Here is a 27491-nt window from a genome sequence, read left to right on the forward strand (position 1 = left end):
AGGAGCGTCCGGCAGAGGAGGAAGGAAGGCCCCGAGGGGCTCCCAGGGGTCTGGGGGCGGCCAGTGCATTGGGGGGTTCGGAGGGTTGGAGGCCGACCAGGCGGAGGCGGAGCCTGGGGTCGGGTTCTAATTCTCCTTCAGTCTCGCCCCCAGCTCCCTGTCCCCTCCCCTATATCCCCGCAGGGGAGAAATGAGAACGTTTCGTCTGAGCAGGGCTGACCCCTGCGTGACCCCTCCTCCTGCTTCTCCTTTCTTCCTCTGCTCTCCCTTCTGTGGCCTCTGCTCTGCCCCAGGAGGACAGCCTGGAGGAGGAGGGAATGGCTCCTGCCCACACAGCCAGGCCCGGGAACGTGAGTGCCACTTGCTGCTTTCCTCAAATAGCATCTAGGCCAGAGACCGTGGGATAGGTTTCTTTGTCCTGTGCTGTAACACTAGAAATCGTGGGCATCAGAGAATCATATAACCACAGACACCACTGCATCCTCTCCACACTGAGAAAAAGAAAAAAGACCTTACAGTTACTTTGTGGGGTTGTTTTTTTTTCCTAATTTTGAGTTCTAAATCCTTTCCCACCTTCCAGTCCTTCCCCCACCCTTTGAGAAGGGAAAGATAGGATAGCCATTATGGCTGTAAGGTAATGCAGAACAGTTCTGTATTACTCCTGGTACAAAAAAAAAAGTAAGAGCAATAAAAGTGAGAAAGAATGTGCTTTAGTCCTCACTCAAAGTTCATCAGTTCTCTCTGTTTTTTTATAATGGGTCCTTTAAACTTTTCCTGGGTCATTGTATTCATCAGAGTGGCTGAGTCTTTCACAGCTGGTCATTACTGCTGCTGCTGTGCTCAGTCTTCCTGTTTCTTCTCACTTTTCACATTTATTGGTGTTATTTATAATTCATGGGATAAAACAAGCATTTTCACAACAATAAAAATTACATATGAAATCGCAAATCGTATGTTCAACTTGTTATTCCTTTTAAATGTATTACAAAGTTACCATGTGAATTTTTTTTTCTCCCCCCCCACTATGGCTACCATTAGACACAAGTAGGAGCATGTGTGTGTTTGTGTTTGTGTGTATGCAGGTATGTATATATGTGTATGTAAAATTCTTCTATACATCCTTTAATTTTCAGTTCTTTCTCTGGATGCATAATGTCTTCATATGTCCTTCATAATTAATTTAGGTATTTATAGTAATCAAAATAACTTATTCGTTCAAATTTGTTTTTAAAACAATATTGCTATTAGTATATACAATGTTCTCTTGGTTCTCTGTAAGTCTTTCTAAAATCATTGAGCTCATAATTTCTTGTATTACTGTAAAAATCCATCATAATTGTTCAGCCATTCCCCAGTGGTTGGGCATCCCTGCAATTTCCAGTTCTTTGCCACCAGAAAGAGAGCTGCTATAAACATTTGAGAACATATGGGTTCTTTTCTTTTTTCCCTGATCATCTTTGGAAATGGATCTAGTATTGGTATTGCTGGATCAGTGAGTACAGATAGTTTAATAGCTTTTTGGTCAAAATTCCCGGTTGCTGTCCAAAATAGTTGGATCAGTTGACAATTCCAGCAAGAATGAATTAGTGTCCCAATTTTTCCACATCCCCTCCCAATATTTGTTGCTTTCCCTGTCTGTCGTTTCAGCCAAACTGATAGGTATAAAATGATATCTCAAGGTGGTTTGAATTTTCATTTCTCTAATCAATTATGATTTAGAGCATTTTTTCACATGACTATAAATTGTTTGATTCCTTTGTTACAAAACTGCCTGTTCATATCCTTTGGCCACTTATCAATTAAGGAATGAATTGTATTACAGATTTAACAAAGTTCTTTATATATAATTTTAGATATAAGACCTTTATCTGAGAACCGTCTAGACAATATTTTTGCAGTTTTTTTGCTTTCCCTCTTATCTTGGCAACATTTGTTTCATTTCTACAAAACCTTTTAAATTTAATTTGATGTAAGCTGGAGCCAATATGGCAGTGTAAAAAAGGCAGGAACTCCCTGAGCCCCCCCCCAAATACCTTTAATAATAATTCTAAACAAATTCTGGAGAAGTGGAACCCACAAAAAGTCGGAGTAAAACAATTTTCCAGCCCAAAACAACTTAGAAGTTTGTCAGGAAAGGTTTGTTGCACCAAGGTGAGAGAGTAGTGCAGTCCTACACAGGTTGTACCAGTGCAGTCAGAGCCCAGCAAACTGGAAGCAGACCTTGGGGTGACTGAATTACTGGCAGCAGTGATGGTTTCCAGACCTCTCAGGCTAGAGATGCCAAAAAACAACTTAGAAGGTCAGCAGGAATTTTGCACGTTGGTGGGAGTGGAGCACAGGAGTGAGTACAGCCCCATTCTGACCATAGAAAATTACTATGGTGACAAGGAAGATCAAAACACACACTCAGAAGAAAATAAAGTCAAAACTCCTACTTCTAAAACCTACAAGAAAAATATTAATTGGTGACAGGCAGTGAAAGAGCTTAAAAAAGATTTTGAAAATCAAGTAAGTAGAGGAGAAATGAGTGATGCAAGAATATCATGAACAATGAATCAGCATCTTGGTAAATGTTGAAGAAGATCACTCCATAAAAAACAGCTTCAGCAAAATGGAAGAAGACAGGAAAATTCACAGAAAAAATAAAGTTTCATATAAATTTTTCTCCCTTCCCCCCAACTCTAGAGATGGCTACCATTAGATACAAATGTCTGTGTGTGTGTATGTATGTATATATGTGTATGTAAAATCATTCTATACACACTTCTATTAGTTGTTTTTGGGAGAGGAATTCTTAAGTGCCTGCTATATACCAGACACTGTACTGGGATGCAAATAAATAAATTAAACAATTCTTTATGGCAAGTGAAAGATGAAATGGCTGAAGAAAGAAAGGTTCAATCTTTTGGGCATGTCAGTATATTAAGCAGTGCATGAGAATTGCACAAAAAACTGGGACCAGACCCCTTCCTCATCTTAGGGCTGAACTCTGAATAGTGGAAGACATACTTTTATAAATTAAAAAGAATCAAAGAAGACCAATTAATTAAAAGCAAATAGTAAAATGTTAGATAATCTGATTTCTAATTGGAGAAATGACTGCGGACTTTTTATGTTGGGAGGGGGAAAGGCAACAGGTTCAGTTCCTTAAATTCAGAATGAGGTGTTCCACTCTGTGATTTTTTTTCCTTCCTCTTATGTTCCATCCATTACATGAGAACTTAAACACAAAGAATTGCACACTATGCAAGCCAGATAAAATGATTCTCAATAATCAGTCTATGAATACCTAAGGAAGGAAACAATGACTCCAAGGATCAGGGTAAAATCCCCAAATTAAGAAATACAAATATTCTGGAAAACATCAAAGATGCAAGTCTAAAGACCCAGTAGATCCCAAACTGAATGAATGAGGCTAAAGGTTACCATCATAATGATAAGATTCGAAGAAGTATATATTGGGCCCCAATTTTTCCAAACTGCTTGTCAATTTTTTCACAATGTTATAGTTGATACAACATCATAGCTAAGAAGTACCCTCTGTCTATCTCTCTAGTTATAGACAATTCTATTTTTATGGTATAAGGAACAGCTTATAAAACTGCCTGTGCTCAGTTTTCCCTTTTCCTCATATGCTATAAATATGAGATGCAATTTTTTGTAATTAGATCTCAAAGAAATGACAGAAGGTTCTGTGAGTCAAATGTTGCCTCTCCCAGAAATTGTTTGTATTCTGAGTAAAGACTGAAAGACTTTCACCACAAAATCAAGAGTGAAGTTGGATTCTTCCCATATACTAACAATGAAACTAGTCTAAGGAAAATCAAGTAATAACAAAGGAAGAAGATCAGAGAGCAGTACCAAGTTTTATATATCCTTCTTATCTGAATGTTTAAAGCCTCTGAGTCATCTGGAAACTTAATCTTGGCTTCCCTACAGTATTAACATGTGAATTCAACCAGTTGTCTTGGAGTAGAAGGTGAGAAACTGGGACAGGCTCAAGTTATTTGTGGACCTTTCAGATTCCTGGCTTTAATATGCTCAGTATGATACTTGCAAAAAAACCCTAAAAAACTGTACAGAGGTCACTAGATCTCCTAATCCCTCTAACCCATGAGTCACTATCAAGGTTCTACCATAAAATCTTTCATCCCACCCACTGCCTCTTCCCAAAGAGCTAAGGCACCATCTGGCTAAGTTGAAGAGGCTTGAGTCTGACCTGGTTTGAAGATTCTCCTAACCAACATACCATAATAGCCTCTTAACTTACAGATGGCATCAGTGTGGTGAGTGTTGTGCTTTGTGCACAAAGAGGACCAAAATCACATCACTATGTTGGGGTCAAAATACAGTGTGCCTGACAAGTAACTGATCAGAACAATACCATCTCAGAAGGCTCTACCACAGAATGTGCACAAATAGTCCATATGAACATTTGAAGTCATGCATCCATGTAGGCCTACATCAAAGGAGCTGTATTGCACAAACATTTCTCTCACCAACTCCATTTCCCCTACAACGTCAGCTTAGCATTGTCTCCCATTGTTTTCATGAGAAATCATTTCTGCCACATACTCTGCCTGTGGGAACAAGGCCTCATACATGTTCCTAAGTCCACTTGCTGCTATCCTGTACAATCTCTTCTCCTTCTTCTATCTAGTAAGGCATGGAAGGATTGAGGGAAGGCAGGAGGTTATGACTCCCTACTCATGACACACAGTGTGACTCATGGTTACTGAACACGTTCTGAGCTATAAGGATGCTGTCCTTGTTTCTCACCTTCTACTGCTGTGCTTAAGTATGCCCTGGGTATAGAAATCAGTTTTCTGATATTTGAAGGAAGCCATTTGAATTGTCCCTAGGGCCAGATGGAGAAAGGGTAATGGGAGAAGGGGTAGGTTAAGACACAAACTAATTTTTTTAAAAAAATTGTGGCTGACCTGAAACTGCACAGAATCACATAATTTGAGTATAAGAAAGGAACTTGTGGCTATCTACTCCACATCATATTTGAAAATGAATTCCTCCATGGTACAGCATTAAATGTACCCATCCAGCCTGCAATGAGGGCAGAGACTCTTCAAGAAGCCCACTTCTCTTTCAAATAGGTTTAATTGGTAAGTTGTTTTAAATCAAACCTAAATTTCCCTCATTGCAACGTTTACCAATTATTCCTAATCCAAAATAAGTAATTCTAATCCTTCTTGCATAGGGTAGCTTCAAACCAATTAAATAATCAAAAACAGTTATTAAGCACCTACTATGCATCCAGCACTTAGTTCAACAAAGGTGACAAAGGCAAAGAATTAAACAATCCTGATTTCCAAAAACCTTACATTCAAATGTGTGTATCTGTGCACACATACATATATGTATACATACATACTGTTGTTCCATCATTTCAATTATGTCTGACTCTATGACCACATTTGAGTTTTCCTGACAGAGATACTGGTGTGGTTTGCTATTTCTTTTCTTTCTTTCTTTCTTTTTTTTTTTGGTGAGGCAAGTGGGGTTAAATGACTTGCCCAGAGTCACACAGCTAGTGAGTACTGTATGTCCAAATCGGGATTGGAACTCAGGTCCTCCTGACTCCAGAGCCAGTGCTCTATCCACTGCGCCACCCAGCTTCCCCCATTGCCATTTCTTTCTCCAACTCATTTTACATGAGGAAACAGAAACAAACAGGATTAAGTAATTTGCCAATATCACACAGCTGCTAAACATCTGACTCAATGATTGAAGTAGCAAGATAAGCATTCCAGACTCCAAGCCCAGCACACTGTGCACTGCACCACTAGCTTCCCCTTATGTAATGCTGTTCAACGTGTATTCCAGCTCATTGCTACATATCCTCTAGACCCTTATCATAAATCTTTTTTTATTTGAAAATTTACTTTTATTTTTAGCGATTCTTTTTTCTTCTCCCTCATGAAACAAAAAAGGCAAGTATAACCTTTGTTTCCCACACACACACACACACACACACACACACACACACGCGCGCACACAGAAAGAGTCCAGGAAAACAAATTTCCGCATTGGTCTCACTTCTTTCTGTACTTTAAATTCATCACCTCTCCAAAAGAGATGGGCAGCATGCTTATCTTCAGTCCTCTGGCATCATGGTTTGCCTAGGAAAATAATTTACATAGCAAGTGTCCTAAAGAAGAAATCACAGATCCAGAACAAAACACACAGGCAGTCTTTCTCTTTTCAAAAACGTTCTCTATACAGTTAGCAAATTAATATGAAAAAATCATGTCATTCTGTTCTAGTGATTTCAGTGGCTTTCAGACCAGGTAGCTAGGTAATGCAGTAGAAAGAGTGCTAAGCCTTGAGGCAAGAAAACTCATCTTCCTGAGTTCAAAATATGGCCTCAGACACTATGTGACTGTGTAATCTTCATTAAAATATAGCTATTACTGTGTACAAGGACCACCTCATTCTGCTGACTTAACTCTACATTTATTTATATAGGTCTTCCCAGGTTTTGCCAAAACCATCTCCCTCATTTCTTAGAGCACAATAATATTGCATGAAAATTATATACAACCACTTCTTCAGCCATTCAACAATTGATGGACATCCCCTCAATTTATACTGTGAATATTTTTGGTACATATAGATCCTTTACCTTTTTCTTTTATCTGTCCAGAACATAGACCTAGCAGTGATATTGCTGTGTCAAAGGGTATGTACAGCTTTATAGCGCTTTGGGCACAATTCCAAATTGTTCTCAAGAATGGTCAGACAAGTTCTGAATTGCGCACTAGTGTCGCTATTTTTCCACATCCCCACCAGAATCTGTTATTTTCCTTGTCTGTCAGGATGGCCAATCTGAGGAAGTGTGAATTGATACATCAAAGTTGTTTTCATTACATTTCTCTAATTAATAGTGATTTAGAGCTTTCATTATTATTGTTAGCTTTGATTTCTGCATTGAAACCTCTGTTTATATTCCTTAATCCTGACAGGAATCTTATTCATTTTTTCACATGTCATGTGATATATGCCTCAAGCACGGTCAACAATTATTCAGCACATATTAGGCTCAGGCTTATCTCATGGCCAAGAGGTCATCCCCAAGCATCTTGCATGCCATATTTCCAGGAATCAAAATAGATGCAAATGCTCTCCCAATACTACCATTCACTAAGTAACCTCTAGCTCAGCCAGCATATCTCCCTCCCTGAAGGCCCATGGGAGGATAACACTAAATTTTTGCCCCTTTAGAGGCCTCTGCAGAGGGGAGGGATATCTTCTTACCCAGGGAGCCTAAATACTCTCTGAACTACATCTAGGGATTCAGAATCACAGTCTAGTTAGATAGGGGATGTTCCCACACTCCCTATGTTCAAGAAGAATCACTCTAGTATGATTTATCTGATGGACATAAAGTAGTGTCCATAGTCTATAAACCTTCCCAAACGGAAAATGTTCCTCTCCAGAATTAATTCTTTGATGCTGAGCAAGTTGTGTCTTCAGGCTGAAGGTCTTCCCACATTCACTGCATTCATAAGATCTCTCTCCAGTATGAATGCTCTGATGTTGAGTAAAAGGTACATTCAGCTGGAAAGCCTTCCCTTATACATTATATTGATAAGGTATAACTTTGGCCTTCCCAAATTCACTACATACATAAGGTTTTTCTCCAGCATGAATTTTTGATATCTAATAAGATCTGAATTGCAATGGAAGGCCTTCCCACACTCCTCATATTCATGAGGAATCTCACTAGGATGAATTCTCTGATGTACACCTACTGTCCTCAGTCTAAAGGCTTTTCTATATGCATTACTCTCTTAATATTTCTCTCCTAAAAAAATTGTTTAAAAAAGTATCTCTCCTTAATGCTGTCTTATTGAGTAAGTTATATTCTCACTCTGAAGGTCTTCTGAAATTCATTACATCCATAAGGTTTCTCTTCAGTATGAATTTTTTTTAACGTTGATTAAGATCTGAGTTGTGGGGGAAAGCTTTCCCATATTCCTTACATTCAAAAAGAATTGTCTTTAATATGAATTTTCTGATGTTCACTAAGTTTTGTCTTAATCCCGAAGGCCTTCCCACATTCACTACATTTGTAAGGTTTCTCTCCAGTATGAATACTTTGGTGTCGAATAAGTGCTGAGTTGCAGGGAAAAGCCTTCCCACACTGCTTACATTCATAAAGCATCTTCCTAGTGTGGATTCTCTGGTGCACATGAAGTACTGTCTTACTCCTGAAGGCCTCCATACATTCACTACTTTCATAAGGTTTCTCTATTGTATGAATCTTTTGATGTCGAGTAAAATCTGAGTTGTACAGGAAACCCCTCCCACACCCCTTACATTCATAAAGAAAATTCCAGTATGAAGTTTCTGATGCCCAGTAAGATGTGACTTCTTCCAGTAGGCCTTTCCACATTCACTGCATTCATAAGCTTTCTCTCCAGTATGAATTCTCTGATGCAGTCTAAGTTGTATCTTAATCCTGAAGGCCTTCCCACATTCATTACATTCATAAGTATTATCTCCAGTATGAATTCTCTGATGTCGAGTAAGATTTCCCTTCCACATGAAGGCCTTCCCACATTCATTACATTCATAAGGTTTGTCTCCAGTATGAATTCTCTGATGCACAGTAACCTCTGACTTACCCTGGAAGGACTTCCCACATTCACTACATTCATAAGGTTTCTCTCCACTATGAACTGTCTGATGCACAGTAAGCCTTGACTTATTCCTGAAAGCCTTCCCACATTCACTACATTCATAAGGTTTCTCTCCAGTATGAACTGCCTGATGCACAATAAGCCCTGGCTTACTACAGAAGGCCTTCCCACATATACTACATTTATAAGGTTTCTCCCCAGTATGAATTCTCTGATGCACAATAAGCCCTGACTTACTCCTGAAGGCCTTCCCACATATACTACATTCATAAGGTTTCTCTCCAGTATGAACTCTCTGATGCAGTGAAAGTTGTTGCTTAATCCTGAAGGCTTTCCCACATTCACTACATTCATAAGGTTTCTCTCCAGTATGAACTGTCTGATGTAGTGAAAGTTGTTGCTTAATCCTGAAGGCTTTCCCACATTTAATACATTCATATGGTCTCTCTCCAGTATGAACTGTCTGATGTAGGAAAAGGTGTTTCTTAATCCTGAAGGCTTTCCCACATTCAATACATTCGTAAGGTTTCTCTCCAGTATGAATTCTCAGATGGTGAATAAGATTTGTCTTGCAAGTGAAGGCCTTCCCACATACATTACATTTATAAGGTTTTTCCCCAGTATGAATTCTCTGATGCAGTGAACGTTTTGTCTTAATCCTGAAGACCTTCCCACATTCACTGCATTCATAAGGTTTCTCTTCAGTATGAATTTTCTGATGAGCAGTAAGCGCTGCCTTACTCTTGAAGGCCTTCCCACATTCATTACATTCAGGAGGTTTATCTCCAGTAAATTCTCTGCTCCCTGAAAGGAAGAATAAAGAGCCAATTAACCCTGCCTTTTTCCCCCCTTTCCCAAAGTTCTTAGTTGCTCAAAGGTTTTAGAACTGATGAAGCTGCCTCCGGCCCCAATATTCTAACTTCCTTAAAGGCCTCAATGATTTAACCACCTAATCTAGCTTTAACCACACCACAGGCCCCCCAGACTCAATACAGCCACTGGCCCTAGCTAGCCACTGCCTCTGAATCCAATTCATGTATTTGAACAGGTGTATTCTTATACTCAACCACAATCACATCATCCATTTAGCCCAAGACAGGCCCATGGTACCTTACTATCTATCTTGACCAAACAGCACCACAAAGCTAGCCAAACAGAGGGCAGCACAACTAGGATGTATGACTGCCAAACCCCAGAATTACCTAATCCCTAAACAAATCCATCCTGCCTTTTTAATACTCATCATTTCTATTATGTAATTGCATTGTTACCCTCTAAAAATCCATCTTGCTTTCTCCTAAGTTCCTGGTTCCTCTTGGAAACCAGCCTACTTCTGAGGGGCATCAATCCTCAATAAATGCCAATACTTGGATTAGAAGTGGTCTGAGTCTGAATTCTTTGATATTTTTATTTCCCTTTTTTTAATTAATTAATTTTTTGGTGAGGCAACTGTGATTAAGTGACTTGCCCAGAGTCACACAGCTAGAAAGTATTATGTGTTTGAGGCCAGATTTGAACTCAGGTCCTCCTGAGTTCAAATCCATGGCCAGTGCTCTATCCACTGTGCCATTTAGCTGCCCCTGAATTCTTTGAGATGGTGTTGCCAATAACACACTAAGAAACCGCAACAGAACTATTCTCTTGCCTTCTCACCTCAGATGACAAGTCTCACTAGTCTTTCGCTAAGGATCAGTTTATCTTATGTGAAAGTATGAAGATTCAAAGGTAACACATGTAAACGAATTGACTAAGGATGAAATTACCAGGAAGGATGAATTAACCCTTAATTCTGCTGTACGTGGTTGACATCTGAAAGGAATAAAACTATTGAGAAAAAAAACAGATGACTTTGAGAACTTGCAAATATAGTCTTACCATATGAGCTTAAAAGAGGAAGGGAAAAAAAGATTGAACAGAAAGGAAATAGGGAACTTAGAGTGAGGAGAAGAAATAAATACATGAAGTAAAGAGAATAAACAAGAAAGATGAGGGGGAAAATGTGACAACTGTTGCCATAAATTTCCTCAAAAAATCCAACACATCTACTTTGTAAGGACTTGATTAAAACTTGTAAGAGTAAGACATAGAAGCATTTCTGACAAGAGAAATTATTAATATCGATGTGAAACATTACTCAAAATGTGGTAATCAAAAAAGTAAAAATGAAATCAAGTGACAGGTGTCCATAAACAGCCATTAGATTACCAAATATTCTTTAAAATGGTAACTTTCGGCAGTTATGCTGAATTACCTACTTATGAAACTGCTGCTGCCATTTTTCTTAAAAGTAACATAGTAATTTTAGAGCTACAAAACTACTCATATTATTTGACCCAATGGTCCTGTTATCAGGTCTACACCCTCAAAGTATTACTGAAAGCAAAGAACTCTCTCTAAAATGTTCACAATACCTTTTTGTGAAACTGCAAAATAATGAAAACCTATATGTCCAATGATGGGGTAATGGTTAATCAAGTCATATGAACACATTATTGTGCCTTTATAAATAATATGATTTCAAAGCATAAAGAAAAACAGGATGACAGATTGAAAAAATGAGAATCAGGTTAGGATTAAATATTTTTAAAAGTAACAGCAGCGAAGCAACATAATCACAAAAACAAAATAAAATATCAGGAGAAATGAGAAGCAAAAAGAGCACAATACTTAATATCTTAAAGTTTTATTTTAATATTAATATTAAATAATTAAATCGATAAGTTGATTAAATAATAACTAAATATTAATGTTTTAAAAATTAATAGGGAGGATGAATTCATGCAAGTGAGGCAGAGAATACCTGCTTAAAATAAGATAATCTTCAATGAACAGAAGAGAAACAACTGCCTTGTACAGATGCAACAACTTTCTTTGAGACTGGAGGTACATTTCAGTAAAGAGATACATTAAAAAAAAAGAGTAAGTTCCTGAGGTAAAAAATGAAGTTTTAAAGGCTCAGATCCTCTTAATAGATCTAAGAAGCTTTGATAGATCACTTTGTTCAACGTTTTACAAGAGTTTTGACCTAAAATGACCAACAGATCACTATTTTGCAATGACCCAACTGCTTGGTTTTTATATAGTCACCTGGACAGCTGCTTCCTGAAATATCTGCCTCTGGCATCCAAGATGCTTCCCTTCTTTCCAACTGGTAGATCACATCTGGTTTGGAAACTGGAAATCCTGTTTTTTGAAAAGGAAAAAGAGGTAGGGAGTCATCTTGGAGTTCCATCATAGAATAGGTAGATGAAATATTCCTTCCAACTCTTACTATGTTAGCTCATTTCATCTGAGATTTTTCCCCCAACCAAGGGAGCCTTAATGGGCTGGTTGGAGGGAAAAGTAGGCTTTTTTCCTTTTCTTTTTTAGGTGGCAAAGGGAGAAGAAATTACACTTTTTTTACAAAGCATCTATAAAACGTAATAAAAGAATTCAAAGCCAGTTAAAACCCTCAAGTAGGCATGCTAGGAAGACCTCAAGGATAGCACAAAGGACCACTGAAGGATACTCTATATTATGGTAGAATGGATTACTGAGTAGGATTTAGGAAAAAATAGTTCATTTGACTGCTTGGACGGTGGGAATACTGTGCATGATGAAACATATATTGAGATTAAAAAGAATATCTTGGATATGAACCAACAGAGAGAGGAAGATACATCCTCAAGGATAACAACAAATCAGGAAATCAATTTCCAAGGATACTAAGAAAAAACCTTTTTCCTGGAAACAAGTAGTACAAGTAATCTGTCAATGCGCTACAAAAGGATAAGTATTATTTTCTGCTTCTATGCCAAAGAATAATTGTTAAAATCTTGAGTTGGCATAGTATATAGCAAGACTTTAAGACAGCAAGGCTTTTCTTACCCAAAGAGACCAAGTTCCTATAGTTCTCCAGCATCACATCCTTATACAACTTTTTCTGAGATGGATTCAATTGTACCCACTCTTCCTGGGTGAATTCCACAGCCACATCATTGAATGTCACTGATTCCTGAAATAACAAAAGCATTTGTGCTTACCCAGCTATAGCTCTAACTCTTAGGAAGTTCAAATAAATGTAAACTGCTTGCCAGCAGTGTGAGGGAACTGAAGGCATTAGGACAGCAAGTGGTACATTGAGGCAACTGAGTCAACCATACTAACTCCATTTTGTGACTCAATTCAAAGGATAGCTCAGTCCTTTTTCTGTTCCATTATAACTATAGTCTAACTTCTGTCTTTTGACAAAAATTTATTCAATTGTGGGAATTGAGAGAAAACCTCATTGTTTGAAACTAGCCCTCTGTGGCTGGGAAACAAGACCTCCTCAACCTGCTGTTTAGAGACTCTTTAAAAAAGGACCGAGAAACCCATGCTGACCAGAAATCCAGTCAGATACAAGAAGACTAATGTAAGGAGTTTACTCACATCTCAAAGCAACTCGTATGTCTTACCTGAAAACTGACCCCACACCGAACAATTACTTCTTGTTCCATGTTCTTTTGATTGTATACAGACACCTGGGGGGAGTGGGACACTCATTTCTGAATTCAGGGAACTGAACCTGTTGCCCTTCCCCTTACCAACATGGAAAGTCCCTGATCTTTCCTCCAATTAGAAATCAGATTACCTACTATTGTATTATTTCCTTGTAATTAATTGGTCCTGTTTAATTGTTTCTAATGTATAAAATTACATCTCCCCACATATTCAGGTCCAGACCTAAGTTAAGGAAGGGGCCTGGTCCCAGTTTGTTGTGCAATTACCATGCACTGCTTAATAAACTGATATGCTCAAAAGACAGAACATTTGTTTCCTCAGTCATTTCATCCTTCATTTGCCACAAGGCATTGTTTCATTTATTCATTTGTTCCCAGTACAATGCCTGTTATATAGCAGGCACTTAATTCCTGTCCCAGAAAGAATTAATAAATAGAAGTATGTATAGAATGATCTTACATCAGGGGTGTGTGTGTGTGTGTGTGTGTGTGTGTGTGTGTGTGAAATTGTAGCCATCTCTAGGGTTGGGGATGGAAGGGAAAAAAAGAAATTTATATAACTTTATTACATATTTAAAAGGAAAAGCAAGTTGTACATAATAGATAGATTTTCAATTTCATACGCAATCATCTTTTTTTAACCATACTATATTTTGGAAATGCTTCTTTTGTTCATTAAATTAAAAATTAAATGAATAAAAATGTTTACAAAAGAATTCCTCTCCTATTAGGTTGTAAGCTCCTTAAGAGCAAGGGCCATTATATAAGGCCATCTTTTGCATCCTCTGCACTTACAAAGTGCCTGGCACTTTATAGGTGTTTAATAAATGCTTATTGTTGTAAGTTGTTACAAAGACATCACTTTTAAATGTGTGTGGTGTGGTGTTTTGTTGTTGTTGTTGTTCTTCTAACAATGTGCACCCATGACTCCTACTCCTGCATGCTGAGCTCAAGCAGTAATATAGCTAATTTCTTTCCTACTTGCTGAAATAAAATAATGAAAATGAAAATAACTTAAGATATACTGTAGTCCTAAGTCTTCTCTTCCACAGGGTAAATAAGCATAGTCCCTTTGACCAATTAGCCTGACCTCTTCACAACTAAGGCAGTTACTTTCCTCTTTTCATCTAATCACTGTGCTTCTTAAGATGTGGCGCTCTGAAATGACCATGATTGTGTTCTATGTTCCTGGAACCATAAGAGCAAAGGCAAGCATGGGGGACTACAATCTCTTGTAACAGCATGTGAAAACTTTTTAGTGCTGAAAAGGGTGTTAAAGGACCACTACTTTCCAGTTCATATATTTAGAGCTGGAAGAGACTTGATAGTCCAATTATCTCATTTTACACATTAGGGAAGTAAGGCCCAAAGGGGGAAAATGGCTTGCTTAATGCCAAAAGGGGAGTAAATGGTAGATGAGTACTTTGAGCCTAGGTCCTCCTGGCTTCAAATCCAGGGTTATTCTCATTGTACCATGTTGCCATTCCCTTTCTCTATCACCAGACCAAGGCCACAACTGAGTTTTTACACAAAAACATTCATAAGAGCACTCTTTGGGGCAGCAAAGAACTGGAAACAAACTGAATTCTCAAAGAATAGCTAGAAAAAATTAACACATGAATAACACTGGACTCATTATACAGTTAAAAATGACAAATATGAGGAATTCTGAAAAGCAAAGGAAGATATACACTGACACAGTGTAAAATAAGCAGACCCAACCAGATATAATATGCAAAATTACAAAAATATAAGTAAAAAATGAAAATAAAAATATGCTAGGCTCCAAGTAACTGGAAAAAATAGTTGAACATATTACTTATCAGACTTATGGATAAGTGAATAATTTACGAATAAGCAACAGACAGAGAGCAAAGTTAGGTGTAAAACAGATGAATTTCAATTACATGAAATTAAAAGATTTTGTATTAATAAAAGAAATATAGCCAAGATTAGAAAGAAAGGAGAAAATCATGGGGAAAATTTTATAGACAATTTATCAGTTAAAGGGCTCACATCTAAAATATATAACCTTGTCTAATCTATAAAAATATGAGTCATTCCCCAAATGATAAATGCTCAAAGGAAATGAACAGGCACTTTTCCAATGAAGAAAACAAAATAATTTTTAGTCCCATAAAATATTGGTCTAAATCATTATTGGTTGGAGAAATGCAGAAAAACAGCCTTAAGACAGCATTTTACACCAACTAGATTGGCTAAAATGATAGAAGAAGAAAGTGACAAATGTTGGAGAGAATGTGGAAAAATTGGGACAGTAATTTAATGTTAGTGGAATTGTAAAATGATCCAACCACTCTGGAGAGCAATATGGAATTATGCCCAAAGACTTATTATACTACTTATGCTCTTCGACCCAGCAATACTACTACTTGGTCTATTCCCAAAGATGAATAGGGAAAAGGGAAAAGAACCTATATATTCTAAAATGTTTATAGTAGCTCTCTTTGTAGGGGCAAAGAACAGAAATTCCAGGCATGCCCATCAATTAGGAAACGGCTGAAAAAGCCGTGTTATATGATTGTGATGGAATGCTACAGTGCTATAAGAAATGAGCTAAAAGATTTTAGAAAAGCATAGAAGGATTTCAAGAAATAATGAATAAAAATGAGCAGAATCAAGTGAACACTGTACATAGTACCAGCAATATTTTAGGAGCGACTCTGAATGAATGAGTTATTATGACTATTATAAATACCCAAATTAACTACAAAGGATATGTGAAGAAAGACATTATCTTCATCCAGAGAAAGAACTGAGAAACAGAAGAACATATAGGATAATTTTATTTACATAAAAGCATACGTGTCTAATGGTAGCCATCTCTAGGCTGAAATGGAGAGAGAAGCAAAAAAAAGAAATTTACATGATAATTTTATTGTACATTTGAAAAAATAGCAAGTTGTGCATAGCAGATTTGGATTTTCATCTTTTTTATGTTCATCTTTTTTACTGTACTTTGTTAAGGAAATGCTTGTTTTATTCCATCAATTATGAATAAAATCTAAACCAAATGTTACCACTTCTGAAACAGAGAAGATGGAGATCACTAGAGGAGAATGTTTACTGAACTGTGACATAAAGTTACTATCACTGGTATTTTTATGCAACTACTTTTTTGGTTTAAAGCATATAATTTAGAGGGTGAAGGAAAAAAATCTTTTTCTAGAAATGACTATAGTGAAATAGCACAAAGCCTTACAGAAGAAATAAAAGAAACCTTTCTAATTTCTCTCTAACCACTCATTTACTCATATATTCTAGGACTGTGCAAGAATTCAAAGTCAGTAGCCCAGAGGCTTTGCAGAATCTACCCTCTCTTTTTAGAAACTTGGTAAATGTCACCTTTTCTGTCCTGTGGCACTTTGCCCCATTCTCCAAGATCTTTCAGAGACACATGATAGTGGCTAAGCAATGAAGCATATTATACACTCCCATCAGAACAGCTGGATCCTGACTTTTACTTCTGGCATCCACTTCGCGTTCACAGTTTCTGGGCTCTAATTCCTAGTTCAAAGTTCACCACTGTTTAATGAGAAAACAAAAGCCAAGGAAGATTTTAGTTGTTTAGCTTTCTCACAGGTATCCCTTTGTCATCACCATCACACCATGAACGCTGAAATATGGTCTTCACTATTTTTGATCTTGCCTCCAAGCTAGATTTTAAAAATCTTTTGGCAACTTTTATCACAAGAATAATTTGTTTCAGGCTTTGTTGTCTCCCACTACTCTTTTCCAAACTGCTCTATTTCTTTTTTATTCATCCTGAATTAATGGCAATTTAAGATATTTTTATCATCATGATTAGTTATGCTTCAAGTCAATCAGCCATTAAAAATTACAGCTGAATACAATGATCCAAGATAACTCTGAAGGACTCATGATGAACCCTACAGCCTCCAACTGTCAATCAGGAAGAGATCCTGAAGCCCAGGTGGTAGAGCAGGCAAACACCAACACCTGGACCTCCCAGGGCCTCAGTGGGGGTGGGGTGGGAACTGGTGGAAACCAGCTGAGAAAACTACCAGGTGCTTAGCACTCTACCACAAAGAAATCTCCCAGTGCATTAGCAGAAACGAGGAAGGCCACACACAAGGGGCCCTAGGCAGATAAACACCCTGCACCATCCCTCTAAAAGGAGCTGAAGAAAGCTAAAGGAAAGGAAAAGCAGGTAACCCAGAATTGCCTGAAAGTTCCAGCCTTGCTGATTCCAGCCCAACATGAGGTAACCTGCAAGAACCCTACAGCCTCCAACTGCCAACATAAGAGGCCCCAGCACACAGCACACTGGACCCAGCCAGTGACCAAGACCTAGGCTCCCAACACAAGAAGCTTGGGTCAGTACCCTCTGTTCCTCAGCTGGACAGCTCAATCTCTTTAAAGGCCAGGGAATAAAGAAACACCATGAGTAAAAAGAAACATACCATAGATTCATATTATGAGAAGAGTGAAAATCAAGACAGAAATTCTGAAGAGGACAACATCAAAAGGGAATAAGAACTGGTCTGAAGCCCAAAAAGCCTTCTTAGAAGAGCTCAAGAAGGATTTTAAAAGTCAAATGAGAGAGGTAGAAGAGTCCTTAAAAATTCAATTGGCCAATTGGAAAAAAAGTACAATGAAGAAAACAAGTCCCTAAAAAACAATGGCCAACTGAAGAAGTACAAAAACTAACAGAAGAAAACAATCTGTTAAAAACTCGAAAAGGACAAATGGAAACTAATGACTCTAGAGAGAGCAAGAATCAAACAGAAACAAAAAATGAAAAAATAGATGAAATGTAAAATACCTCATCAGTAAAACAACCCACCTGGAAAATCATCAGGAGAGACAATTTAAAAATTATGGACTACCTGAAAATCATGATGAAAAAGAGCCTGGACAGTATCTTTCAGGAAATCATAAAGGAAAACTGCCAGAAGTCCTAGAACCAGAAGGTAAAATAACCATAGAAAGAATACACCACTCACCACCTGAAAGAGATCCCAAATTGAAAACGCCAAGGAATATAATAAAAAACCAAAATTACCAGATGAAAGAGAAGGTGCTGCAAGCAGCCAGAAAGAAACAATTTAAATATCATGGAACCACAGTAAGGATTACACAGGACCTTGCAGCTTCTACATTAAAGACCAGGGCATAGAACATGATATTCCATAAGGCAAAGGAGCTTGGATTGCAGCCAAGGATCAACTACCCAGCAAAAATGAGCATGATTTTCAAGGGAGGAGATGGATATTCAACGAAATAGGGACTTCCAAACTTCCTGATAAAAAGGCCAGAGCTCAACAAAAAATTTGATCTTCAAGTACAAGATTCAAGAAAGATAAAAAGTAAATGGGACAGAAAGATACAATATGTTGTTAATAAGGGCATACTGTTTAATCCCTACAAGGGAAGATGACACTTGCACTCTTGAGAACTGTATTGTTATTACACCATTTAAAGGAGTATACATAAAGAGGGTGGATATTAGTTGACTTTGATGTAATGATAAAAAAATGTGGGTTAAATGATGTGGATCAATCTGATCTTAGAAAATGTACTGAGAAAGGAGGAGGGGTAAATTACATTACAGGAAAGACACAAAATCCTATTACAGCAGAGGGAAAGGGGGGAGCATTGTTTGAACCTTACTCTCATCAGATTTGGCTTGAAGGGAACAACATAATCAGTTAGGTATGAAATCTAACTTGCCCTATGGCAGTAGGAGGGAAGGGGAAAGAAAAGAGAGGGAGGAAAAGAAGCACTAAGGTAAAGGGGAAGAAAAGGGAAAGGGATAATAGAAGGGAAGAGAGACTGAAGGAGGTCAAAAGCAAAACACTAGTGGGAAGGGGGAAAGGAGAAAGAAAAGCATAAACAGGGGGAAAAAGGATGGAGAAAAAGACACAGATAGTAATCATAACTGTGAATGTGAATGGGATGAACTCTCCCATAAAAAAAAGGATTGCAGAATGGATTAAAAACCATAATCCTACAATATGTTGTTTACAGGAAACACATTTGAAAAAGAGTGACACATACAGGGTAAAGGTAAAAGGCTGGAGCAGAATATATTATGCTTCAGCTGAAGTAAAAAAAGCAGGGGTAGCAATCCTGATCTCAGACAAAGCAAAAGCAAAAATAGATCTAATCAAAAGAGATAAGGAAGGAAACTACATCCTGCTAAAAGGCACCATAGACAATGAAGTAATATCATTACTAAACTATATGCACCAAATGGTATAGCATCAAATTCTTAGAGAAGTTCAGGGAGTTACAGGAAGAAATAGACAGCAAAACTATACTAGTGGGGACCTGAACCTCCCCCTCTCTGTACTAGATAAATCTAACCACAAAATAAACAAGAAAGAAGTTAAGGAGGTGAATAGAACATTAGAAAAGTTAGGTATGATAGACCTCTGGAGAAAACTGAATGGGGATAGAAAGGAATATACTTTTTTCTCAGCAGTACATGGCACATACACAAAAATTGACCATGTACTAGGGCATAAAAACCTCACAATCCAATGCAGAAAGGCAGAAATATTAAATGCATCCTTTTCAGATCATGATGCAATAAAAATTATATGTAATAAAGGCCATGGAAAGATAGACTAAAAAATAATTGGAAACTAAATAATCTAATCCTAAAAAATGATTGGGTCAAAAACAAATCATAGACTCAATCAATAATTTCATTTAAGAGAATGACAATAATGAGACAACATACCAAAACATATGGGATGCAGCGAAAGCAGTTCTTAGGGGAAGTTTTATATCTCTAAATGCTTACATAAATAAAATAGAAAAAGAGGAGATCAATGAATTGGGCATACAACTAAAAAAACTAGAAAAAAACAAATTAAAAATCCTCAACTAAACACTACCAAAGGAAAAATTAAGAAAACTGAAATTAAGAAAACTATTGAACTAATAAATAAAACTAAGAACTGGTTTTATGAAAAAACCAATAAAATAGATAAACCTTTGGTTAATTTAATTTAAAAAAAGAAGAAAACCAAATTACTAGTATCAAGAATGAAAAGGCTGAAGCTACCACCAAGGAAGAGGAAATTAAAACAATAATTAGGAATTATTTTGCCCAACTATATGCCAATAAATTTGACAATCTTAGTAAAATGGATACATATTTACAAAAATATAAATTGCCCAGATTAACAGAAGAGGAAGTAAAATACTTAAACAACCCCATCTCAGAAAAAGAAATTGAAGAAGCCATTGATGAACTCCGGAAAAAATCTCCAGGGCCAGATGGATTTACATGCAAATTCTATCAAACATTTAAAGAACAATTAATTCCAATACTATATAGACTATTTGGGAAAATAGGTGAAGAAGGAGTCTTACCAAATTCTTTTTATGATACAAATATGGTGCTGATACCTAAACCAGGAAGAGTCAAAACAGAGAAAGAAAATTATAGACCAATTTCTCTAATGAATATAGATGCAAAAATTTTAAACAAAATACTAGCAAACAGATTGCAGCAACTTATCACAAGAATAATACACTATGACCAGGTAGGATTTATACCAGGAATGCAGGGTTGGTTCAATATTAGGAAAACTATCACCTTAATTGAGCATATCAACACTAAAACCAACAGAAACCACATGATCATCTCATAGATGCAGAAAAAGCTTTTGATAAAATACAACTCATTCCTATTAAAAACACTAGAAAGCATAGGTATAATGGAGTCTTCCTAAAATAATAAATAGCATCTATCTAAAACCTTCAGCAAGCATTATATGTAATGGGGACAGGCTAGAGCATTTCCAATAAGATCGGGGGTGAAACAAGGATGTCCATTATCACCACTGTTATTCAATATTGTACTGGAAACGTTAGCTTTAGCAATAAGAGAAGAAAAAGAAATTGAAGGTATTAGAATAGGCAAAGAAGAAACAAAGCTATCACTCTTTGCAGATGACATGATGATATACTTAGAGAATCCTAGAGAATCAAGTAAAAACTACTTGAAATAATAAACAACTTTAGCAAAGTTGCAGGCTATAAAATAAACCCACATAAATCATCAGCATTTCTATATATTACCAACAAAGCCCAACAGCAAGAGATAGAAAGAGAATTTCTATTAAACTTACTGTAGACATTATAAAATATTTAGGAGTCTACCTACCAAAACAAACCCAGGAACTCTATGAACACAATTACAAAACACTTTTCACACAAATAAAATCAGATCTAAATAATTGGAAAAACATCAGTTGCTCATGGGTAGGCTGAGCTAATATAATAAAAATGACAATCCTACCTAAGCTAATTTACTTATTCAGTGCCATACCAATCAAACTACCAAAAAATTATTTTATAGAGTTAGAAAAAATAATAAAAGATTCATTTGGAAAAACAAAAGGTCCAGAATATCAAAGGAACTAATGAAAAGAAATGCAGGGGAAGGTGGCCTAGCAATTCCAGATCTTAAATTGTATTATAAAGCAGCAATCATCAAAACTGCTTGGTACTGGCTAAGAAATAGAGTGTGGATCAGTGGAATAGGTTAAATATGCAAGACACAGTAGTCAATGACTATAGTAATCTATTATTTGATAAACCCAAAGACCCCAGCTTCTGGGATAAGAACCCACTCTTTGAAAAAAACTGCTGGGAAAACTGGAAAAGAGTATGGCAGAAACTAGGTAGACCCAAATCTCACACCATATACCAAAATAAAGTCAAAATGGGTTCATGACTTAGATATAAAGGCTGATACTAAGTAAATGGGAAACAAGGAATAGTTTACCTCTCAGATCTATGGAGAACAGAAGAATTCATGACCAAACAGGATAGAGAACATTATGAAAAGCAAAATGGATAATTTTGATTACATTAAATTGAAAAGTTTTGACAAACAAAGCCAATGCAACTAAGATTAGAAGGAAGGTAGAAAATGGGAAAGAATTTTTACAACCAGTCTCTCTGATAAGGGCCTCATTTCTAAAATATATAGAGAATTAAGACAAATTTATAATACAAGCCATTCCCCAATGATAAATGGTCAAAGATATGAACAGACAGTTCCAGATGAAGAAATTAAAGCCATCTATAGTCATATGAAAAAATGCTCTAAATCATTATTGATTAGAGAAATGCAAATCAAAACAACTCGAGGTACCACATCACACCTATCAGATTGCCAACATGACAAAACAGGAAAATGATAAATGTTGGAGAAGATGTGGGAAAATTGGAACATAATGCATGTTAGTGGAGTTGTGAAATGATCCAGCCATTTTGGAGAACAATTTGGAACTATGCCCAAAGGGCTACAAAAATGTGCATACCCTTTGATCTAGCAATAGCACTTCTAGGACTATATCCCAAAGAGATCATAAAAATGGGAAATGACCCACGTGTACAAAAATATTCACAGCAGCTCTTTTCGTGGTGGCAAAGAATTAGAAATTGAGAGGATGCCCATCAATTGGGGAATGGCTGAGCAAGCCATTGTATATATGAATGTAAGAATATTATTGTGCTATAAGAAATGATGAACAGGCTGACTTCAGAAAAACTGGAAAGACTTGTATGGTCTGATGCTGAGCAAAGTGAGCAGAACCAAGAGAACTTTGTACACAATAACAGACACATTGTGTGATGACCAATATTGATAAACTTAACCCTTCTCAGCATTACAAGCACCTAAGACATCTCCAGAGGCCTTGTGATAGAAAAGGCTCTCCATATCCAAAGAAAGAACTATGGAAGTTGAATCGCTATCATTTTTTTCTCTTCTGTTGAGTTTTGTTTCCTCTTTCTGATGGTACCTCCTATTGGTTTTAATTTTTACTTACAACTTCACTAATGTGAAAATATGTTTAATAGGAATGTAAATGTATAGCCTATATCACATTGTGTGCCGTCTTGGGGAATGTGGTAGGGAGGAAGGTGGAGAAAAATTATGAACTCAAAAGCATATGGAAGTGACTGTTGATAAATCAAAAGAAATTAATAAAATTTAGTGAAAAAAAGTAGTTATTTTGTCCAATTATATGCCTATAAATTTAACAGTTTCAGTGAAATGGAAGAATATTTACAAAAATATAAATTGCTTAGATTAGCAGAAGAGGAAATAGAATATCTAAATAGACCTCTTTTAAAAAAAGAAATTGAACAAACGATAAACGAGGTTCCTAAGGTAAAAGCACCAGGACCAGATGGATTTACAAGTGAATTCTATCCAACATATTACATAAATTATTTTGAATAGGCAAAAAAGAAATCCTACCAAACTCCGTTTATGAAAGACATGTGATACTGACACCAAAACCAAGAAGAGTAAAAACAGAGAAAGAAAGTTACAGACCAATTTCATTAATGAATATGGATACAAAAATCGTAAATAAAAGACTAGCTGAAAGATTACAACAATATATCCTGAAGATTATACACTGTGATCACATGGGATTGATACCAGGAGTGCAGAGATGATTTATCGTAAGGAAAAGTATTAAAATAATTGATTATATTAACAATAAAAGTTTTTTAAAAATCACATGATGCTATCAATAAATGTAGAGCAAGCTTTTGATGAAGAACACCACTCATTTCTATTTAAAACACTTAAAGTCTTGGGTCTAAATGGATTTTTCCTTAAATTGATAAAAAGCATTTATCTAAAACATCAGCAAGCATTATTTGTAATAGAGATAAGCTAGAAGTCTTCCCAGAAAGATCAGGGGTGAAACAAGGATATCCACTGTTACCAAGATTTTTCAGTATTGTATTGGAAATCCTAGCAACAGCAATAAGAGAAGAAAAGAAATAGAAAGAATCAGAATAGGCAATTAGGTAATAAAACTATCTCTTTCTGCAGATGACATGATGATATACTTGGAAAATCCCACTCACTTTAGTTAAAATAATTAACAAAGTAGCAGGTTATAAAGTAAATCCACCTAATTCATCAGCATTCCCACATAGCATAAACAAAACCCTGCAAGAAGAAAGTAAAAGAGATGCCATTTAAAATAACTGTAGACAATATAAAGTACCTGGGAGCACAACTGCCAAAACAAATCCAGGAGCTATATAAATAAAATTATAAAAACTTTTTATACAAATAAAATCAGATTTAAACTGATTTAGAGGAATTTTAATTGTTCCTGGGTAGACAGGGCCAATGTAACAAAAATGACAATTTTATTTAAACTAATTTATATATTCAATGCTATCCCAATTAAATAACGAAAAAATTATTCTACTGAATTAGAAAACAATAACAAAATGTATTTGGAAGAACAAAAAGTCAAGAATGTCAAAGAAACTAATGAAAAACATGTCAAGGAAGGAAGTTATGCAGTGCCAGACTTTGACTATATTATAAGGCAGTAATTATCAAAACTATCCAGTTCTAGCTAAGAAATAGAAAGGTAGATAAATGGAACAGAAGAGACATACAATTTACAGTAACAAATAAATAGAATAACCTTGTATTTGATAGGGTAAAGACTTAAAGTAGAGAGATAAGAATTCATTATTTGCGGGCAACTAGGTGGAACAACAGATATAGCACATGCCCTGAAGTGAAGAGGACCTGAGTTCAAATTCAACCTCAGACCAAATACTTGACACTTATTATTAGCTGTGTGAACCCCGGGCAAGTCACCTAACCCTAACTGACTAAAAATTTTAAAAAAAACATTTAAAATAATTCATTATTTGCTAAAAATTCTTGGGAAAACTGGAAAGCAGAATGGCAGAAACTGGGCATAGATCAGTATCTTACACCATTCACCAAATAAGTGTCAAATGGATACATGAATTAGATATAAAGAGAGACAACAAGAAAATTACAAACACGAAACGTATCAGAATTATGGATAGGCAAACAATTTATGAATAAATAAGAGGTAACAGTAGTGTGAGGTGTAAACTGATAACTTTGATTACACTAAATTTTTTAAAATGTATTATTTTCAAGGGGCAGCTAGGTGGCACACTAAATAGAACACTTGCCATGGAGTAAGGAGAACCTGAGTTCAAATCCAGCCTCAGACACTTAACACTCACTTAGCCGTGTGATTCTGGGTAAGTCACTTCACCCCAGTTGCCTTACCAAAAAAAAAAAACCAATTTAAATAAAATAATATTTATTATTTCCCCAGTTACATGTAACAAGTTTTAATATGCACTTTTTAAACTCTGAATTGAAAATTCTTTCTCTTTCTCTCTTCCCACCCTCCTACCCCCCCAGTGAGAAGGCAAGCAATGATATAGGTAATACATTTGTAGTCTTGTGAAAGAAGAGAGACAAAAAAAAAAACCTCAGGAAAAATAAAATTTAAAAAGTATGTTTCAATCTGTATTCAGACACCATCAGTTCTTTCTCCACAAATGGATAGCGTTTTTCATCATAAGTCCTTCAGAGTTTCTTGGATCACTCTATTGCAGAGAATAGCTGGTCACTCACAACTGATCATCTTACAATATTGCTGTTAGTTTGTATACAATGCATTTCACTTTGTATCAGCTCATGTAAGTCTTTCAGGTTCTTCTGAGAACATGCTGCTCTTCATTTCTTACAGGACAACAATATTTCATCATAATCACTTACCACATACCATAATTTGTTAAGTGTTCCCATTTATTTATTTCCTTTTTTTAACTACTGAAACATAAATGTAAATAAAAGAACATATTACAACTTAAATATTTTAACTTAAATACAAAGGGGAAAAAAGCATGTCATGTGCACAGCAGAATGTAAGATGATTCAAAATATATAGCAACAAATTTCCATCTCAAGAAAGCCTATATAATGCTGTTCATCTTTGGTTTGCTTCCTTGTTGGTTTTCTTTTGTTCTCTGCTGTGCACTTTTGTTTTTTTTTCCCTCTTTATCTCCCGCCCAGGATATAATTAAGCACAGACACATTTATATATAGATATACACGAACATGCATAAACATACACTTTCTGTAACAAATTCTTCTTCTGATCTTTGGTCTCACGTTTGTGCTACCTCATCTCCTAACCCTCCTACCTCTTCTACTTTACTGACATTCCACACCTTGCCCTCCAATTACTTAACCTGTCCATCCTTCAAGGATTGCTCCCTTATTCTCCATTTCCATTAATCTAAAGTAAAAGTAATTAGGCCTTTTTTGTGTGGGGAGAGGATACATTGGTGTCTCTGGCTATAATTCTCTGATGCCCACGATTTCTAGTGTTACAGCACAGGACAAAGAAACCTACCCCAAGGGCTCTGGCCTGAGATGCTATTTCAGGAAAGCTGCAACTTGCACTCACCTTCCCGGGCCCGGGTTTCGGGGCAGAAGCCATTCCCTCTTCCTCCAGGCTGTCCTCCTGGGGCAGAGCAAAGGCCACAGAAGGCAGAGCTGGGGAGGAAAGGAGAAGCAGGAGAGTGAGGGGTCACGCTGGAGGTCTGCCCTGCTCAGACCAGACGTTCTCACTTCTCCAGTGCGGGGAGATCAGGGGCGGGGGCAGGGACCAAAAGGAAGCGGTCATTTCTCTCCCGGGGGGCGGGGAGGCCTTTCTTGAGTCCAGCATCTCCTTACAAAGTGGAGGACAAACAGATGACCCTTTCAACACGGGAGGGCACGGGCCCAGGCAGCATCAGGGAAGGCTTCCCGGAGGAGGGGCTAACCAGGACGATGCTGAGCGAGGAGTGAGAACCAGAGAGACACACGCCGGGAGCACGTTCCCTGGGAGTCTGGGCAAGGGGCAAGCACAGAAGCCTGGAGGGGCAGACCCTGACCAGGGTCACTGGATGCGGCGTGAACTAAGGAAGGATTAAACACCGCTCCCAGGCTCCGCCTCCGCCCGCTCGGCCTCCAACCCCCACCTCTCCCCCCACCACAGTCCGCCCCAGACCCCTGGTAGTCTCGGGGGGCTTCCTGCCTCCTCTAACGGACGCTCCTCCCATTCTCCGAGTGCTCCCCAGCCAGCCCCCGGTGCGCCGACCCCGCCGCACCCCCGCACCGGCTCCGCCAGAGACTGGCCCCGCTCTCTGTCCCCGCTCACCCCAACACACTTCAGCCTACCACAGAGAAAAGGAGGCGGGAAGCAGCAAGCCTGGAAAACTGGGAGAGAAAAGGAAGCGGAAGTGTCGTAAAAAGAAGGAACTCTCTCCCTCCCGCCCTTGAGCTTGTATAATGCCCGTGAAGTGAGCACGGCTTTAAGGGAATCCTAGTCTGGAAGCTGAGGCGCCTTGTGCGCATGCCTGGGTCTCGTCCCTTCCCCCGGGCTGGAATGCGGTCCTGCATCCCTGCTTGCCCCTCTCCTCACCGACCTTCCTGCCAGGAGCCCCGCCCCCTCCCTATCTCCCCTTACCTCATGACTGACGG

General features: G+C 37.4%; 2 protein-coding genes across 2 annotated transcripts in view; both read right to left on the reverse strand.

The window, feature by feature from the left end:
* LOC110202780 (uncharacterized) overlaps positions 1–27491 on the reverse strand; it is a 283878-nt gene that overhangs the window by 181094 nt on the left and 75293 nt on the right. The gene's annotated exons all lie outside the window — the stretch shown is intronic.
* Positions 5805–27388, reverse strand: LOC110202772 (uncharacterized). The gene is given in 6 exon segments (XM_078149302.1): positions 5805–8340; positions 8343–9461; positions 11745–11840; positions 12525–12651; positions 26434–26522; positions 27169–27388. Coding segments are annotated over 5 exon segments (1716 nt in total). The 5' UTR covers positions 26467–26522; positions 27169–27388; the 3' UTR covers positions 5805–7999.

This window comes from Phascolarctos cinereus, unplaced genomic scaffold, assembly GCF_003287225.1.
Source record: "Phascolarctos cinereus isolate Bilbo 61053 unplaced genomic scaffold, phaCin_HiC Scaffold_2;HRSCAF=192, whole genome shotgun sequence".
In the NCBI taxonomy this organism is placed as follows: Eukaryota; Metazoa; Chordata; class Mammalia; order Diprotodontia; family Phascolarctidae; genus Phascolarctos; species Phascolarctos cinereus.